This window comes from the organism of the source record quoted next (genome assembly GCF_019968985.1).
Source record: "MAG: Porospora cf. gigantea B chromosome Unknown PgB_NODE_431_length_18629_cov_120.781, whole genome shotgun sequence".
NCBI classification, from domain to species: domain Eukaryota; phylum Apicomplexa; class Conoidasida; order Eugregarinorida; family Porosporidae; genus Porospora; species Porospora cf. gigantea B.
In genome coordinates this window covers 1-18,629 of record NW_027179016.1, presented here as the reverse complement: position 1 = coordinate 18,629, position 18,629 = coordinate 1, and the positions used below count along the sequence as shown (strand labels likewise).

At 53.4% G+C, this 18,629-nt stretch overlaps 7 protein-coding genes across 14 annotated transcripts; 2 read left to right on the top strand and 5 right to left on the bottom strand.

Moving 5' to 3' along the window:
* Positions 1–842, bottom strand: KVP17_002348 (uncharacterized protein; the record flags this gene model as incomplete). 2 transcript variants are annotated; one of them, XM_068518529.1, is made up of 1 exon in its annotated part: positions 1–842. In XM_068518529.1, a coding segment is annotated over one exon (842 nt), but the record flags the coding sequence as incomplete, so codon positions are not given. The 2 variants fall into 2 exon arrangements, with proteins under 2 accessions (XP_068374141.1, XP_068374140.1); XM_068518528.1 differs by having other exon boundaries at positions 42–842.
* A 233-nt stretch (positions 843–1,075) lies between these two features.
* Positions 1,076–1,534, top strand: KVP17_002350 (uncharacterized protein; the record flags this gene model as incomplete). Its single annotated transcript, XM_068518533.1, has 1 exon — positions 1,076–1,534. The coding sequence occupies one exon, from the start codon at positions 1,076–1,078 to the stop codon at positions 1,532–1,534; it is 459 nt and encodes a 152-aa protein (XP_068374145.1).
* A 591-nt stretch (positions 1,535–2,125) lies between these two features.
* On the bottom strand, positions 2,126–2,779 carry KVP17_002346 (uncharacterized protein; the record flags this gene model as incomplete). Of its 2 annotated transcripts, none has more annotated exons than XM_068518523.1 (2): positions 2,126–2,507; positions 2,535–2,779. In XM_068518523.1, 2 exons carry the CDS (start codon positions 2,777–2,779, stop codon positions 2,126–2,128), a joined length of 627 nt encoding a protein of 208 aa, XP_068374137.1.
* Positions 2,780–2,880: 101 nt separating this feature from the next.
* KVP17_002345 (uncharacterized protein) lies at positions 2,881–6,649 on the bottom strand (the record flags this gene model as incomplete). 4 transcript variants are annotated; one of them, XM_068518522.1, is made up of 5 exons in its annotated part: positions 2,881–4,455; positions 4,484–4,594; positions 4,623–5,302; positions 5,332–5,995; positions 6,023–6,649. In XM_068518522.1, the coding sequence occupies 5 exons, from the start codon at positions 6,647–6,649 to the stop codon at positions 2,881–2,883; spliced, it is 3,657 nt and encodes a 1,218-aa protein (XP_068374136.1).
* A 592-nt stretch (positions 6,650–7,241) lies between these two features.
* On the bottom strand, positions 7,242–12,866 carry KVP17_002347 (uncharacterized protein; the record flags this gene model as incomplete). Its single annotated transcript, XM_068518525.1, has 1 exon — positions 7,242–12,866. One exon carries the CDS (start codon positions 12,864–12,866, stop codon positions 7,242–7,244), a length of 5,625 nt encoding a protein of 1,874 aa, XP_068374139.1.
* Positions 12,867–12,916: 50 nt separating this feature from the next.
* On the bottom strand, positions 12,917–14,695 carry KVP17_002344 (uncharacterized protein; the record flags this gene model as incomplete). The annotated part of the gene is made up of 1 exon (XM_068518518.1): positions 12,917–14,695. One exon carries the CDS (start codon positions 14,693–14,695, stop codon positions 12,917–12,919), a length of 1,779 nt encoding a protein of 592 aa, XP_068374132.1.
* A 133-nt stretch (positions 14,696–14,828) lies between these two features.
* Positions 14,829–18,541, top strand: KVP17_002349 (uncharacterized protein; the record flags this gene model as incomplete). Of its 3 annotated transcripts, XM_068518530.1 has the most annotated exons (4): positions 14,829–14,892; positions 14,920–15,524; positions 15,553–17,174; positions 17,204–18,453. In XM_068518530.1, coding segments are annotated over 4 exons (3,541 nt in total), but the record flags the coding sequence as incomplete, so codon positions are not given. The 3 variants fall into 3 exon arrangements, with proteins under 3 accessions (XP_068374142.1, XP_068374143.1, XP_068374144.1); XM_068518531.1 differs by lacking the exon at positions 17,204–18,453 and having other exon boundaries at positions 14,829–15,524; positions 15,553–17,178; XM_068518532.1 differs by lacking the exons at positions 14,829–14,892; positions 14,920–15,524; positions 15,553–17,174 and having other exon boundaries at positions 17,754–18,402; positions 18,423–18,541.
* Positions 18,542–18,629: the final 88 nt, after the last annotated feature.

The window sequence follows — 18,629 nt, the reverse complement described above, 5'->3', positions numbered from 1 at the left end:
CCCCCCCCCCCCCCCCCCCCCCCCCCCCGTTTTTCTTCAACCCCAAGACGCCCTCCCCTCCCCGCCCTCGCCGTGGGGGTCAGTAGCTCGGAGGGGAATGGATGTGGCAGAATCGGGGCAGGCGTGTCGTAGTGATCTGGAACTGCAGTTGTGTGAATGGCAGTGATGGGTGGTGATGGTTTCGTCTTGCACACCACGCTGTAGGGGTAAGTGTGAGGGGGTATGGAAGTTTCCATTGTTTCGTACTGCGATATGTCTTCAATAGAGTCGGCCAGGATCTCATTGGATGGCACGGGTCTCGTGGTGTCTTCACAACTCACCTTCTGAGGATTGAATTCCATCCCATTCATGCTGATGTAGCCACAACCGCTAACAGGGACTTCATAGTCATCAGAGGGAATTGGAGGAAGTGGAATGGTCGGAGGTTCGATGGGTGGTCTCGTCGGCACAGACACCACGGAGGACGTTTGTGGCCGCATAGGGGGCAATGGGGGCTGCATGTCTTTTTCATCAATGTCTTCGTAGACGGTCAAATCCTCAGGGTTCGCCTCAGAGCAATCAGGCACTGAAGCTAGCCCACTCCGGTCAAACACAATCTCCTCACAGGACGAGTCGAGTTCCTCGACGGGCCCCCCCACAGACGTAGAAGGGCGCTTAGCAGGTCCGGAAGCCGGTCTTACGGCCGACAACAGAGAATCCCACTTGTCCTCCACTTGCTTGCCAACACTGGCAGCTCTCTCCCTAAGCCTCTCGAATTTCGTCGGCTTTCGAGTCGGCAGGATTGTTGACGCAACCAACAGAATGTAGTTACTCTTTTCGTTGGGATGACAACACAGCTGCATGAAATAGATAATATAGATATACCTGTATCACTTGTTCCAACAGTCAACATAAAGCGACTTCACGAGGGTCAGGACTCCGTCCTGAAATCACTAAGGAGATGAGGCACATAACAACCATTGTTCCAACAGTCACCATAAAGCGACTTCACGAGGGTCAGGACTCCGTCCTGAGATCACTAAGGAGATGAGGCACATAACAACCATTGTTCCAACAAAAAATAGTTTTTTCTAGGATGTCGCATCCATTAGTCCCCATGCGAAAGCTGCGGCAATTAGATGTCACTGTTAAGTCGCTGTCGAAAATTGATTTCGACTTCCATGGGACAATGCATATCGCAACCGAGATCGGCGAGGTAAAATTCGACTTCAACGGAGAGGGAGAGACAAAGCCAGGAGATTTTTACCAAAAGATCGAACTCACGCCTGCTGATACGTACCGAGAAATTACTTTCCGTGCCGTGAATGAGGCAGGCTTGGCGGTCGGCGAGAGCACATTTGATTTGAGCCTTCTCCACCAGAATAATGACCTCTCGTACAAGGGGAAGTTGAAACTAGTCCCCGAGGGGATGCTCAAGATTGCCATACTAGGGCACGATACCGTTGGAGACGGGGCAAAGGAATCCACTGTCATTCAGAGTGATATACACAGGCTATTCTGTGAGAGGTTTCAGAAGCAGTCATACAGTGCCTGATTCTCGAACAGGGAACTCGCTGCTTGTCGGTCTCGACCCTGGACTGCGGGTGGAGGACATTCTGGGCACCATAAAGTGGAGTCAAATAGACAAGTTCTCTTCTTCCTCCACTCGGGTCCCTCCCCCTAATTCCAATTCCCCTTGGCCCGAAGCTCCCGCGTCGTATCCAAACCGCCAAGAAAGAGTATATCACCTGCGTAGAGACCAACAGAAGCCGGTCGAAGCAGGCTTACCTGTCATTCCCACGCCAAGATCAAGGTCTGTGAAGACGCGACAGAAGCAACAGTCAGCGCGACAGAAGCAACAGCCAGCGCCACCAGTGCAGCCGCTGAAGCGACAGCCAGCGCCACCAGTGCAGCCGCTGAAGCGACAGCCAGCGCCACCAGTGCAGCCGCTGAAGCAACAGTCAGCGCCCCTGCCTTACAACGCACTGGAGCACGAGAAATTCACTCGAAAGCAAAGATCGGCCCCTCCAGCGCGACCTAATTATGGCCTTCACCCAACCCCAACTCCGAGAGCACAAGCATCAAGCAAGAGAAAGTTGCGTATGGAGGTTGCCCAACAGCTGTTGGACATACTCGAGCTCGAGACCTAGGGAGTTTTTAGCGGTGTGAAACAATGTGCATATGATGCCTCTTGTCGTTGTTGGCTGATGGCTTGAATGTCTTCTTCATCCATTTGATTCCAGATGAAGGGCATGCCGAACATGAAAAAGAGCACAACCAGTCCACCGATCACCATAGGGTTTTTCAGGAGGCCAAGAAGCGACACAGAGGGGTCTGGGTGCACATTCGTGGATACGGCGCCCAAGGGAACCAGTATCGGAGGGTTTGACAGATCTCCTACGGCCCGGTCTGCAAAATCCATCAGCGTGATCTTAGGATCACCTGAGTGGGTGATAAGTACTGAGTTCCGAGGGTACTCCAGTAGAGGGCACCGAACAGAGAGTATGTATTTTCCAGGCTCGACATCGCTGTGTTGAGTGATTTCGGATCCTTACAAACTAAAGATACCGGTTACGTCCACAGCAGTCTCATGGCTGCCCGCCTCCCCTTGCAGCTGTGCCACGCAGCCCTTATGCTTCGTGAGGCTCTCATTCATTAGAGGACGGTTGACGTGTTGAGCGAAGTACCCAGAACTGGTCCGTCCTACCATCAAAAGGTGGTTGTGGAGGTCAGAGATGCGAAGAGTGGCCGTCAGAGAGGCAGCCAAGCATCCTGCCACGAGGAGCACGAATTGAAGCATATACGGTTTTGGGCATTGAAAACATTCTAGACTTCAACTTCACTCAGATGTTCGGTTACCTTTGTGTCTCCCATATCGACTGATAACATTCTAGACTTACTTCATTCAGACGTTCGGCTACCTTTGTGTCTCCTCAGAACGTCCATGATGGCCATATCGACAGAGGTGACATAGACGGCCTCCTCCTGGCTGGTCAAAGACTCTATCCGGAATTGAAGGTCCTCATCCCGTTTCTTCCGCATAACTACCGCCATTAAGTTGACGTCTGCTGATCGAAGGGTCTGCCGGACAAAACTGAGGTCGAAGCACGGCGCAGGCAACTGGGCAACTCGAACACCAGAGGACCGTAGCTTGTGCAACAGCTCGAATGCCAAGGGAAGAAGGTCTTCGTGCTGGGACAGCACTACGCAATAAGGAGACCACAGCTTCTGCAAGGTGTGGGCTTCGGCTAGACGAGTGCTTTGCGCGTCTAGGATGAAGTCGAGGAAGAACGTCGCCTCATCGACGGTTGAGACCGTTGTTCTCTTCTGAGGTCGATACGGCCAATCTGTAACCTCAGGCTTCACTTCTGCCACTTCAGCAGAGAAAGAGGGTGCGAGTTGTCCTCCAGCACAGACAACGGTGTCTCCGCAATGCACCGCGCAGTACATGCTGCAGGAGTCAACATTCACTCGGGGGTCGAGTAATGCTTCTGGTGTCAGTAACCGACAATGAATTTTGAAGGACGGGAGGCCCAGAACGGAAACCGCTTCCTTGACGACGTCCACTGTCTTGGCGACAGCTCCTTGCGCACCCGAATTCAGCTCGATGACAGCCTTGCTCCACCTCAGACTGGATGTAGCCAGTTCCTCCAGCGTCATGTCCCCTGATGTCACGAAAATTGGAAGGCCCAGGTCAACAAACGAGCTGAGCAGCGCACGAGGAGAGAGTTGCCCGCCGCTGCCCAGCCACTTCAATGCGTAGTCACCAAGAGTGTCTCGATGAGGAAGGAATGGTTCCGCTTTATTACTCATCTGTAGAATCAGGTGGAAGGCTTGAAGAGCGTACACGAGTCGGTCATATCGACGTCGAGTCCTGGCATGTGATATCTCGTGGATCAAGGAACAGAGGTGGGCGGCGAGGCCAGGTAGACGAACGCCCACTGCGAAAAGCTGATGCATCAGGTGTACTGCGAGCTTAGGAAAGCAAACAGTGAGACTCCAATCTCGGTAAATGCCTAGAAGATCCGCAAGAAACGGAAAAATGCCCTCGACGCATTCCAGGCGAGTTTGCGAGGCGCACACCCCTTCGTCCTTCCGCTTGAGAACCAAGGCAGCACGAACGACGCCCCTCTCAGAGAGACGACAACTGCCCACGCGAGGCAGATCCAACTGCATGAGCGGTATTAACGGCGTTCTGTAGGAGCACAGCACTCCGCCACTCTCCGTTAGCCACCTAGACTCCACGAACGGCAACAGTGACCGCGATCTGAAGGGCCACAACCCTGGAAGTGGGGCGTACTGGAAGCCGTGCTTCAGGAGCAGTTTCCTTACACGGTGCATGACGCAGGTCTCCAAGAAGCAGTGGGCGTAGTCGAGGCTTGGAGGTTCGGGACCTTTGGACTGGTTGCCGGAGAATAGTTTCTGAATGCAGTAGGAGATGTACGGTAGCTTCGCACTGCCAACTCGAGCGACGAACTGCATTGGCAGCCCAGAAATCGCTCACGACTTCCATGTGCTCTTGCTCCGGAACTGGCACTGCAAACGACTGAAGCCCGTTGCAGGTCGGCCTCAGTGTAGGGTTCGAGTCGAACACAGACATAAGAAGCTCTAGTGTCTGTGTTGCGGGAGGAGTCAGACCTCACCAAGGGCTCTATGGTATTTGCAAATGGGATGACGCGTCTGTGAGCCGCTTGAAGCAACGTAAACACGCGATCCGCTTCAGATTCGAATGGACCTGCCAGAAGCTCAACCCAAATCACGCCTAATGCCCAGATATCCATCTTCTCTGTCCACGCATCGTCGTCCAGGTACTCGGCAGGCAAGTAGGGAAGCATCGATGTGGGGACTAGACAAGCGTCCAGAAATCGTGCGGGGAACACGTCTCTAGCTACTTGTTCAACCCATTTCGCAGTGAGGTGCTCTTTGTAGTCAGAGCTATCCAGCACCAAAGACGCGGCGAAGTCAACCGTCTCCACGGCGCCCAATCCTCTGTACACCGCCAAAGTCACGTCTCTGGTGTGGGACTGGTCAAGTACCGATAAGCGGACCGCGCCGTCGACCCGCTGGACGTAGACAGTTTCGGCAGTAAGGCCAAGAAAACTCTTCTTACAAGAGTGCATCGCCTTAATCGCGCTAGCTATTTGGTCCACAGCGGAGAGGATGGATATGTAGTCACCCACGAACATGCGTGACTCGACTGCCTGCTTCAGGGAGACGCAAGCAGGGTGCGACTCGTACTGCGAGATCAACGCCATCTGCTGAGGGATCTTAAGCAGGCGGCGAGTGACATATTCGGCCCAGACGGCGTCACCGTCAGGCATAACTGCATCACGGAGGCTTTGCTATCTCTACCGGAGATCGATCTCTTGTTGGGGTAACCTGCTGTCAGCTCCAAAAGCTTGTTAGTCGTGGAGCAGACGGTAATCCAACTGTTAAAGTATCTAGATACAAACGCATTAGACAGCGCTGCCAAGCGCATGGTAGACTCGAGTAGTGCGTTAGCGACTACTTCGGAGAGGTCGCCCAGACAGACAACATCCAGCAGGTACCGTTTCTGGTCTACCTTGTTGGTTGCCTCCAGTAGCAGCCCAAAGGGCGTCCTCCTCAACTCTGAACAGTTTTCAAACTGGTCGTCTGGCAGCAGGACTTTCGATACACCAGCGAAGTCATTAGGGGGCGGCAGGGACAACTGAGCCGTCAGTTGTACCGAGTTGCGGCGGCTATTGGGTCTGGAGTCCGGCGTTATCACAGGGGGTTCGGAGCTGTGGAGTTGAAGGAAGTCCACCAGCCTGAGCTTCGACTCTCCAGTATCACTATCTTCCTCTGATCGGATTTCATCCTCAGACTCCAAGGATGAATGTACCCAACATATATCCACATCTGCTTGGATTGCAGCGGCTTTGGCGGAGAGAGCAGTGTCACAACGAGGTGCAGTGGAGACGGGTAACTCCGGAGTCGAAGGTGCAATTTCCATGTTCTCGGGTAGCGATAGCATCGCCTCGACAATCCCGATCAACTGGGTAAGAGTACATCTGTCACTAACGTCAAAGACCGATCTATCGGCTTCCACCGTCCAGGTCGCCCACCACGATTCCATGAGTGCAACGTTCTGTTGTCTATCCTCGGAGGACAGACGCTTGTTGCTGAAAACCGTCACGCAAGGCGCCTCAGCAGGGTATCCCCCTCCGAAGACGAGGTCAACAATGGCGCCGTTCACCCGCCCTGAGCACCCCTTCTTGTCCCACCACTCTGGAAGAGGCGGACCAATATAAATAGATCCCGTTAGCAGAAGTTCGACGTGTACAAGGTCTTTGCGATTCAGGTCGTGCCTTTCTCTGGAGTAGAACTCTAGAAAGCCCATCCGGGCCCTCTCGACTCCTAATGGTGGCAACTGCAACGCCTCCAACACCATGTCCTTTCTTTTGTCGAAAGACGGAACAGCCTCTTGAAACACTCCTGGCATCAAGTGGTCCGAGATAGCCTCTCGTACGTGCTTCCCCAGCCCGCGATCGCGACCCAGCACTACCACCTGCGACGGGTAGATCGTCACCAAGTCTGTTACTTCTTGGAGCAAATGCTCCGACACTACGTTGGCCTTCGGGGCCCAAAAGGGGCTATCCCCCCGTTTGGCAGCCGACCCTACGGAGCCTGATCGCTTTTTTCGGACCATCACGGCTTTTCGCGATTTGCGACCTCAAAAGCCGTTCTTCTGGATGAGAAGACGTATTGATCTGTGCTTTGCGGGACTCCGTATTGATCTGTGCTTCGCTTTTAAGCTTATCTCGACCTTATCTCGGTCTTATCTTGTTGCCGATGTGGCTGACTCATACACGTAATAGAAGATTCATGTGCGAGTGCAGCTGTGGAGGTGGAGGCAACAGTGGGTCCCGCTATCAGTCAACACAGACCAGTGCACGAGCAACATCCAGTTCAGTGGTCAGCTGACCATAAAGAAACCAAAGAAACCTAAGAAGTGCTGTTGCATCATGGTTCCTCAGCAAGCCTACGTGCAGTGTCTGTACTACCCGCCGCCCCAAGTGTACACCCAATGTGTCCCAATGCCGCCGCTGGTCTGTTGCTGCGTCTGTCCGGAGAGCTGCTAGGCTGTACCATGTTTGTACCTCAGTCCTGACACTTCCATGAAACTTTCATGATATAAAAGCCGCGACACGCTTCATGCTGACGCTTACGTTCGTTACATTCAACTATTCAGTGAAAATTCATAGCTGTACAGGGAGTATATGCATTGAAAACTTGATATTCTACAGGTCAGCAGGTACCTCCAAGACAGAATTCTCGACACCATGCTTGTCCCGAACGGTTCTATCGCGAGGGTTGCAGATCCAGGTGCCATCAACAATGAGCTTGTACAGGTATTCCCCAGCAGAAACCGCGAGTGGAAGGACAAAGCAGTTCTGAGATGGCTCCCAGGTCAGGGCGCGACGAACCTGCCAATCATCGAAGGATCCCGCAACGGTGACGACCCTAGGTTTCGGTCGGTCAACCGGTGGAGAATAGCGAATACGAGCTAACTTGGTGCTAGCCACCTCGACAGGATAGGCCTCAGCTCTATCAGGAACCTTAGACGATCGCAGTGGCGTGACCTCTACACGCACGTCTTCACTGTCCCACAGCGAGGCACAGACTTTCGGCAAGCCTGTCATGAGCTTCGAGATCTCGGTATTGTTGTAAGGCAACTTCCTCCGGAGGCGACAGAACTCCTCGAGCCAGGCACGAGCCACCACTTCTGACGCCATGACGGCATTGGCCGCGTTCTCCCTCAGCAGCGCGTAGGCTTGCTTATTCTTGAAAACTCGAAGGGACCTCTCAACGGCGTAAAGGTAGTCGCCCAGGTTGTACGATTCAAACGTGAAACCGCAGCCAGTACCCGAGTCTTCTCTGAACTCGAACACACTATCAGCCAAACCTCCGGTCTTGAACGCGATCACTGGGGTGCTCGCTACGAAGAACTCATGCTGCACAATACCACCAGGCTCGAACATGGAAGGCATCAGAGCGAAGTCTGCTCCCAGATTGACGGCGGGCCCATCTACGAAGAACGCATCAGGATCGGCCCAGAAGCAGAAGGGGAACCGGGCTCTCAGATTCTGCATCAGATTGCCGCAGCGCTTGCTGTAGGGGTCCTTCCAGTTGACCATGCCACCAACGAGAACCTGGATTCTGAAGTTGTACCTGTGGAAAAGGTTCTCACAGCCCTCGAGTATGAGATGGACGCCCTTCTGGCTTGTGATTCGACCGATGAATGCGAACAGAGGAATATCGTGATCAGGCGTCTGGAATCCAAAGAATTTGGTTTGCAAGTAGGCCTTTGCGTCAGCATGCTCCACAAAACCAGCCTGTCGCAACTTTTCAAGTCGAGGTTGCACAGGAATGCCGTTGGGAAAAGCGAATGGGTTGGAGTAGCGGTTAAGCAGAGGCGACAGAGGACTAGCGGCAGGTTTTCCGTTGCTTCCGCGTAGCTCATCGCGGTACGAGAAACTCACAGTACCCCACTGGTCAGTCGTAAGGAGGACGGCTCGGCAAGGGTTGATGACGGGACTGTTCCAGTTGGGGTCGACGAGAAGATTCCTGTCAAGGCCGTGGATATGCGCCAGGTCGCTGCTTGCGTAAATCCGACCTTCGTAGGCAGGGTTCATATTGTGGACGATATGAAAGAACGTCGTATCGTTGAAGAGACCGCCAAAATGAGACTTGCCATAGGCGGGGATGAGACCGGTAGGCCAATCATTGCTCACGATTACCTGTGGCATCGGACTTTCGTCCTTGGAGTGGACCTGACATATGGTCTCCAACGCGCCCTTCGCAACTGCCACTAGGAAGCGAACAGCGTCCTCCGGAGAGTTGTCTGGGTAGGGGTGAGGGAAGAAGCGCTGATTGTGCATGAACAGCAGACGGACGTTGTTGACGTAGCCGTCGTGCACTCCGAGAGTCACGTCTTCACTTCCAATGCGGACGTTGACGTTGAACTTATAGTGAATGTCGTCCTTGACCAGGTAACCTTGCTCACCCTTGCGGTTGCGATCGTAGTAGGGGGATATCACCCAAATCTCTTGCCCAAGCTCTGAGGCCAGAGTAGTGGTTAGCTCATCAACCATGACCCCGAGACCGCCAACCGTGGACCACTTCCCAAGTTCAGTGGTCACAAAAACAATCGGCCCCATTCGACTGCGATCTACGATCTGCTGAGCAAGCATCGGGATCATGCATTTAGGACTACCCCCCTCAGCAGGTGGAGCAGCGAGCGCGTTGAGTTTGGCCATCAAGAGAGATCCCAGCTTTGGTCCACGAACAGGACATATCGAAGAGTCGAATCTGCGGGAAAACAAGCCGACGTCAGTCAGCAGGTCCAAGAGGCGGGTGGAGAGGTTGGACGGGAGAGAGCCATCAGTAAACGACACTTCCATAGCGGAAGCGTAGACCTGCAGCACTCCGACCAGCTGCTCTAGATCCTTCTCCTCAACAATGGCGTTGATCAGCGCGGAGATAAAGGCGTTCGAGACGACAGATTTACAGAGAGACGCGGGAAGCTCCCCCTCGGTATTGTTCGAGAAGAAGTTACGTGCCTCGCGAGCCTTGGAGCCCAATCGTTTCAATGCATCTTGTAGAAGCTCGCTGAAAGGAATGTCCTCCTCCACTCTGCAGAATACGGTCACTGCAGCCCCAAAAGGGACAAGTTTACGCGTCATCTCCTCCGCGAGGACCTCCCCAATCCGCCACATCTGGGAGGGTCCAGGCGGCGAGGGCGAGGTCTGCTTCAGCACCGTGTCAGTTCTCGCACCCATCGCCAGGAAAAGGTCTTGGAAAGCAGTCATGCTTACTGTGACGTTGACCTCCTGATCCGTGAAGTTCAAGAAGACCAGATAGAAGCTGCACACGCTGGTCACATTCGCGAAGACGAAGGTACCCGGAGCCGACTTCATAGGAAGAAGAACGGACTCTGGAGAGTGTGGCAATACATTCCTCACTTGACGGCAGTGATCGTAGTGCTTTCCAATTTCGCGAATGTCGAAGCCAAGATCAGGGCCTAAGCACTTTCGGAACTGCTCCTCTAGCGCAGACAAGCTAGGCAAAACGGTGTCCGCGACATTTTTTACGAGGCAGAATGGGGAAGAACCGCTCGACTTGCAGGATACTTTAGCGTGAGTGATGGGAGAGGTATCAACGTGCACCTCGGATGTCTCCGCGTCGGAAATCGCAGAGACAGTCGACTTCGTACGGGACATGTGAACCAAGGTAGAAGAGGAGTTCAGCTTACGAACTCGAGAGCGATTAGATGTTAGAAAAGCATCCGGTTTCGACTCATCTGTCACGACGTCGAAGTGAGCAGCTCCATCCAGTCTATAGACCTTGCCTTCCTGTTCCCCCAGAAGCGTACCGGGCACAGTAGGCAACCAGAAGAGCAGGTTAACGAAGGGCCAGACAGCACGTCCGAGGAAGAGCCCAGGTAGCGGATCCGAAGGAGACGCGGAAGCAGTGACCACAATTCCTCCCTGTAGGGTGCTCTTCCGACAGGATAGGATGTAGGAACTGAGGGGCAAAGGAGACGACGCTACCTTAGCGACGGATCCGTCGTTCGCCAATTTCCGTCCAGCAATAGCACCGACACTTTCCAAGAGTCCGGTGACCTTTGGTAAGAGACCAGACTTTGAGACTCCCTGAATCTTCGTGCAATCATTAACCTCTCCGAGGAACAGAGCAGTCGGGTTGTGCTTCCAAAGTTCTCTTGTCAATACAGCAAAGAACGGGTTAGGCCAGTGGTTAGACACCTCCGAAGTCCAGTACCCAGACTGCTTGTTGTCGAACCCACCGCAAACTACGCCTTGCAGCTGTTCCTCAGCGGTGTAATGGTCGATTCCGTCACCATCCCAACGATGGAGCTCGTTAGTGTCGCGAGCGAACAACATGGGCTCCAACGAAGCGTTCTCGAAGTGAATGCCAGATACGCCAAACTCAGCCACCCACTTCGAGAGGTCCTGCGCCGTAAGACGCCAGACAGCGCCCTTCCTATAGTTAAGCATGCTCGTGTCCTCCAGGTGCACGCTCCGACCAAGTCCCCCGCAGAGAGGCATCTTCCGGCCTTTTTCGTCAATGGTCTGCACGAAGTGCTCCGGTCTATACTTACGGTGGCACTGACTGCTGCTGATACGACACAGCCCATCAACAACCACCTCAATACCGTACGAACGAGCCTTGTTCGCCAGATCCCTGACGTCGCCGCTGTCCCCTAACATGCTGCAGGGAGCAGCTCTATCCGTAACCGCGAACGGAGAAGAATTCGGTCGCTGGAACTCAATACCGCCGTGATTGCTAAAACTCGATTCGCCGTTGTCGCGTTCGAGGGCGCCCATAAGGTAGAGGATAGACACGCCCTGCTTGGCAAGGCCAGGCAACATAGACGTAACCGATGAGAAGGACCCCCGGTGAATGAAGGTCTTCTTCTTGTAGTCCACATCAGCCTGGTGAGCGTCAGGGAATAACTCGTGAAACGTGCCAGCGCGGATGGCCGCGTTATGAACAATGACTCGACCTTGAACGGGAATTGTCTGCGACAAGTCCCCGCCCAGGATGTGAGCGACAGTGGAGTGGTAGTCAGCCACAAACTTTGACGTGCGGTCCTTGAGATGCGGAAACAGAGAGGCGCTGGACTGCTTCCTCATGGTGTGAAGAGTAGTGCGCACCGTTTCCCAGGAACCCAGCTCTTCGTCGCCACGAATCAAACGATAGTCATAGAAACCGCATTTGGAGAAGGAGCCGAGACTGCATGTGCCTCGGTGCCCCGAAGGGGTGGCCTCCCACTCGAGATTATGGTAGGAGTAGACGCAAGCCTCGCTGTGGGCTGAACCTGCCGGAGCTTGAAGGACGAGGAGAATGTCGTCAACATCCACACCCCTAGGAAGCAGAACCTCAATCTGGAACTCGTCTCCAAGATAAGAAATCCGAGGAACAAAAGGCACCATAACTTGCCAATCATGATAGTCCACAAAGCAATTGAAGAGTACTATGGCTCGACTCTGGACCATAGGGTCCGAATGACCCATCAACGCCACCAGAAGATCGAAAATATCCTCCCTCTGAGGGCAATCCTTCTCGAAATTGGCGTACCACAAATCGATTTCGAGATCCTGCATACAGTCGATCATTCCATGGGTATTGCTGCTCGTAAAAAGAGCCCTATACCATTGAATCTTTTCACGCCGGAATTGATGATGGCCTTTGCAGTTATGGTAGACTCGGAAGGCGTGTGCGCAACGATTCTCTACGAAAGTCCACGACTTGCAAAACAACGCCGTCGTAGAAACCGCTGTCGTCATTCCAGCGACCTTCATCGCCGCCAATAACATCGCCATCAGGTAAGAGTCAAATCGTCCTTGACATGAGACACAGAAGTCCACGTAGGCCTTGTCCACGATCACGCCTCTGGGATCCGCCTGCATGGCGCCTTCAGAGGTCCAGACGTCCTCTTGGAGGACGAAAGCGAAGTCATTGAGATGGCTGAAGTCGAGGTCGACGAGAGCCGAAGCCTCATCATTGGTGTCGTCATCGCGCGATTTATGTAGAACATCCAGCAGGACGCAGGCAATATGCTCGTTGCCCCGAGATGTACGCCCCAGAATGCCGAGAACCAATAGGTGCAGCTGCAGAGCGCAGGCTTCAAAATCAGAGCTCGCGACCTCCTTGAGGTGCTTCTTTACTTGCAAAACTAACCCCCCACTCCTCTTACAATCACCGAACCGACTCCTGGCGAGCAAGGCAGCAAGAGCAAGGCAGAGATCACGGCTGAAGGGAAGCACCACTGGCGCAGTCGGGACGGCTACGCCCTTTCCGCCTGTTGTGTTAGCCGACTGCCTGTCAGTCTCTTTAACCATTGTGGAAGAATACCTATTCGTAATTTCGATCGAATTATAGTCCCCACACATCAGACAGAGTTCACAACTTTAGCGAGAACCTGGCCTCGTTCTCCAAGGTCGCCCTTCTTGAGAGCCTGCTGAATTCCGATCTTCTTCAACCATTCTTGATTCTCGGGCTTGGACGTCCAAAGGAAGCGAAGGGCCGCAGCACCCTCTGACTGAAGCAGCGTTTGAAGATGTTTCTGGATGAGCGACATGCAATCGTCTGAGATGGGTCCCTTGGAGTCCAGTGCATGGACAGCCTTTCTGAAGATGAGCGAGTTGAAGAGGTGGTCGGGGCTGAGAGCACCCGAGGCTCTACGATCGAAGATCGCCAGCACTGCCGCCTCGATGTCGTCGTCTTTGTCTGCAGACATAGCGACCAAGAGAACTTTCTGACCAATTTTTTCCTTGAAGGCGAAGTCCACGTCTGCCTTCACCTTCAAATGCTTTACGAAAAAGTCCAGGAGGGCGGATTTCACCGCTTCTCGCAACCCTTGCAGCCGGGACGCGTCGTCCTTTAGCGTCGTAGGCGCAGGTGCCATAAGTCGTGCTCTGGTGAGTGGAGGGGTGAAGACTTGACTGTGAGTAGAATCCAGGATGAACAACAAAAATTGATGCCCCCATTCATGGAAGAGGATTCGCCTGAGCAAGCAGTCGTCGGGAGTGCCACAGCATGACAGGAAGGGGGTCAAAACTTCCAGTGCCACCTTGCTGTCATCCAGAGTCATCAGATACCGCGCCAAGAAGGCGCTTCCGGCAGCTGAGAAGGGAAGATTGGGAAGCCGATTGTACCGCTTGAAAGCAGAAAGCATCCTTCTCTTCATGCGGGCGGTCATCACACCTACAAGCGACGTGAGCACCTCCAATCCCTCAGGATGCTGGGCCATCTCCCCCACAGCAAACTTCGACTCTTCGTCGTCCGTCATAAACATGATGGTGGCGATTTCTTCCTTCAGAGTGTCATCAACGACGTCGCAGTAGATGCTGAGCATCCACATAACGATGCGGAGTCTATGCGAGTTTTTGTCCAACAGCTTGGTCAGGTAGTTCCGAAGCTGCTTAATGGAAACTGCGAAGGTCTTTTGCAGCTCAGGGTCCTTGTTGTCCTTGAAGTTCGCCAAGGTTGACCTGATATCCTTCTCAAAGACATGTTGATCGTGAACTAGAGCAACAGGGCTGAGCATCAGACGAGCGATCAGCTGGTTGATGTCCTTCTTACTCAGTGACAGGCCCTTGCATCGCTGGGACAGCACATAGGCATAGTTGAGGGTCTCAACTCCGTTGGCGGAGTTTATGAGAGACTTGGCTTCTTGCCCCAACTCCTGGAAAAACACCTTAGCTTGGTTCCTGTGAGAGTACTTCAGTAAACTCTGAGAAAAGAACTTTCCAGTGCTACTGGAAATCAAATCGAGGAAGACTGAGTGCTTGCTACCCTCTCGAACAGGCTGTACGAAGAGATCGAAGTACGCCAGCCTCGCTTCGGGAGTACTGTACTTCAATGCCAACCGATAAATCACGTTCCCGGCCTTAGAGGCCGCATACACCATCGACCTCCAAGGTGAGACGCCCTCAAGGCAGTGGGCAGACATACGACTGACAAATAGCCCAAGATCCTTGTGGTTGCTCTTGTGGGCTGCCGTTAGTTGCTGGAGCAGGTCTAGGCCTTTGATCTTCCACTGCTTCTTGGAATCATCATCAGCGTCTGCCTTCTCCACGGTCTTGAGTACCGTTTTTGGAGAGATAGGCGTGGAGGCCTTGATGTGCTTATGTTCCACCCGAGTTCGCTTCCTTGGACCTTCCTTCATTCTACTCTTCTGAAATTTGCTGTTTTTCTGCTACTAGGGTCTCAGTAGTGTTTGTAGTGTCACGTTGTGATTGACTTCCTCTTGTGCTTACCCCCCACTTATCTATGTATATTGGCATAAACGACCTGGCGTGATGGGGATTTCAGGCTTCTTCAGATTTGTTAGCGAACGATACCCGTTAATTCTAACCGATTTAGGTGAGGGAGAGGGGCCAACGTTCACAGATAACGTCTCCATAAAGGAATTCGACAACCTCTACATCGATTTGAACGGTCTCATTCACCCCTTAACGCATAACGGCCTGGGATTCACGTACTATGACTCCCAAACGGAGGCGATGCTCGCCGTGGTCCACTACATCACGCAGCTGGTGTACCTGACAAAGCCACGAAAACTTTTGTACCTCGCTGTCGACGGCGTGGCTCCGCGGGCGAAGCTGAACCAGCAAAGGTCCAGGCGCTACAAGTCGGCCACTAGGCTGAGAGGAATTCCGCCTAGCAAGTTCAAATTCGATTCGAATTGTATCACTCCCGGAACTGAGTTTATGCTTAGATTACAGCAATACCTGCAGTTCTCAATTGCTATCTTGATGGAGACGGATCCTATTTGGAGAAGACTACAGGTTATTTACTCGGGGCCCAACACATGCGGCGAGGGGGAGCACAAGATTGCTGCGTTCATTCGGCAGCTAAAAACGTTGCCAGCTGCCAACAGAAACTTGCGGCATTGCATTCATGGACTCGATGCTGACCTGCTGATGCTGGGACTGGCTTGTCATGAGCATGACTTCTTCCTTCTGAGGGAACGGATCGACTTTACAAATGACAAGGTGAGCCTCGGGTGTCGACTAATTGCAGGCGAATGGGGTCCTACGGAGCCGGCTCCTTACTTGTGAGGCAAAATTTCAACTGCTGGACCTCAGCATACTTCGACAGTACCTCTGTATCTCCTTCACTAAGATCAACAGTCATAGTGACGTCTCCAGTTTTCGGTTCCGATTTGATGGCGAGAGGGTAGTTGACGACTTCATCATTCTAAGTTTACTCTGTGGAAATGACTTCCTACCTGAGTTGGAGGTCGCCACCATCAAAAAGGGCAACATGGGTAGAATCCACAGCCTGTACCACCAGTACCTCGTCGACTTCGTCCCCACTGCCGGCTCCACCGAACCATGGCTGATGAAGAACTGTGGCCAGGTAGATTGGCACTCTCTTCGGCTGTTCTTTCGCATTGTTGCGGATGTAGAGCTCAATTTGTCCGACGCAAAGACTGATGTCAGCCGACGTTGGCTGCGGTGGCGCTACTACTACCTCAAGCTGGGTATCAACCTCTTCACTCCTGCGGGACGCGCTGAGATTCAGGAGTTCTTCATAGAGTACCTGCATGGCATTCAATGGGTGTGCATCTACTACTTCAGGGGATGTCCGTCGTGGTCGTGGTTCTTTCCTTACCATTATGGGCCATTCATAGTTGACATGCTTGAGCTGCTCCCGCAGATGAGCGGCGAGTACCTCCTACCTGAAATGAATGAGCCCGACCTCATCAAACACGACGAGATGCCTTCCGAACTGGATACTCGTCTGGAATTCCGGTCCAGAGAGCCTAGAGATGTCGTGTATACCACAGACTGCTGGCAGTTCCCAGAGGCTTTCCTCTCACCCGATGGTAGTCGGCCGCTTGAGATGCAAGAGCAGCTGATGTCAGTGCTTCCGATAGACAGTAAAAGCTTGGTACCGTGCACGTATTGGAGTCTTATGGAGGAGGACTCTCCCATATCCGAGTTCTATCCTGATCCATACGTTGTGCCGGTGGACCTGCCCCCTGACACGCCAGACTGGAAAGGGAAGTACCTTCTCCCCTTCATCGATGAACGCCGCCTGAAAGATGCAATGGAGGCTGCCCGCCTTGTCCACCCTCTATCTGAGAGGGATGTGTTGACTAATGCGGTCGGAACGTCGTTTGTATTCCGCACACCGGCAAGCGATAACTCGCCGCTACCTGACTCTCCACCTCCAACGGAGTACCAACCTGTGGTCGTCGAGATGCCCCACGGCGTTGAGGCGCCCTGGCTGACTGCTTTAGAAGCGCTGCCTTCGCAGTGCCCTCACGTCAGCAGAGCGCCCTATGGTCTCAGCCTCGAGCCCGCAACCTTCCCTACCGTACCGCTAAAGGTGTCGTCAGAATCTATGGTTACCAGAAAGGTAAGGATGGGAACTGCTCCATACCAGCTCCAAAGCGCTCAATTAGCGACCGGAGTGCTGAAGCACTCCTATCCATCAACCTTGCAGTCTGTGTACCTGGTTTACGATCCCCCGCTCACATGGAACTCTGACTACTTCAAGAACTTCTTGAATGAGCTGCTCTCGTTCCAAAGGGGCACTACAAGGCGGGGCATCCACGAGGCCAAATCCCCTGTTGTGGAGATTGACTTTCCCAATCGTACCATGGCGCAAGTGCTGTCTGTGAGCACGCGTGATAAGTGAGTTTGTCGGGTTTCAATGACACAAGAATCTGGCACCTAGTTGACTTTGCCAATTCCTCAGTCGGATTCGAGTCGGCGGTTTTGTTTCCCTTCGACGTCAGAGTCCACTTCCAGGTATTCTTGGAACAGGAGAACCTTCGCTATGTCCAGGAAGGAATAGAATTCCTTGACTTTACGGATGCGTTATCGAGGAAGCTTCCAAACGAACTGGGAGAGATCGACCTCAACGAGGTACTACTGCACGTGCTACCCATTACTGAGGTTTACCGTTCGCACCATGACACGTTAGAGTTGGACTACGCCACGAAGTCCCGAGTGGTGCGATTGAACGCAGTCGCCTTTTTCCCTACCGGGACTCCTCCGCGACGCCGCGCCTCAGAACGTTCGCTGGTGTTGTCCACGGAGTCGGACAAGAGCTTCGGCTACCCTGGAATCTTGGACCCAAATCACCTCGCCACAGTTTGTTTCCCAGACCAGTATAGACTGCAGCCGGTTGAAGTAGAAGGTCTGATGACCCACTGGCATTCTTTGGATAAGGCCGCTAAGGCACTGGATAGGCCTTCTCGCTTGGTCAGAATGATGTTCGGCAACATCCGGCTTCGCATAGGCAGTAAACGAGAGCTCTTCGATGTAGGTCTGGGCTTCACAACCACTGTGAACGAGGAGACTAGCTATGCTACTGGGCTGGCTAAACGCGGACGACATGGGGTCCTGTACAGCGATGAGGCACTGGAAGCGTTTCGTCTGATGGATGAGCGATGGACTTTCGTCATCAATAACATGGAGGAGGGACTCCGCAAATCCGAGAGAATCAAGGCGGAGGCCTTCAAACAGGACGACATGGAGATCAAGCCTCTAGTTGAGCAGTTCCTTTCATGGAAGATGCAACAGCCGTTTTGCAGAAGTTTGTTTCAACCGGCCACAGGACAAGGTTTTTATGAATGCTTGTCTGTTGCTGGGGTGGAAGGCCTCGATTCCGTTGTAACCTGGGGTCCATCCACACACTCGACTACGAAGACGAAGCGGTATCATTCCGACAACGATCAGAGACCACCAACTAACATCCCTACCCAGCGATCATGGATGAAGAAGCCTGGCGTCCGGGTCGTCTACGCGAAGTTCAGAGGTATCCTGCCTATTGGAACGCAGGGAACTGTCACTGGGGTCTATCCAACACTTTGTGTGGCGGATGATACAGGCGGCATCGACTACAAGTTGACGTATGGTAACTCTGCTTTGATCGAGGTGTTGCTGGACAGACCTTCCCTGGCGGGGAGTCGGCTTGGGGGTCGAGCTCCTCCTCTTCGAGGGGTGGTGGCACCAGCCAGCCATTTCATGGCACCACTTCCCACGCGGCCAATTGATCGTCATCATTCAGGTGGGAGAGGTCGTGGCGGCGGCAGTGGGAGAGGTCGTGGCGACGGCAGTGGGAGAGGTCGTGGCGACGGCAGT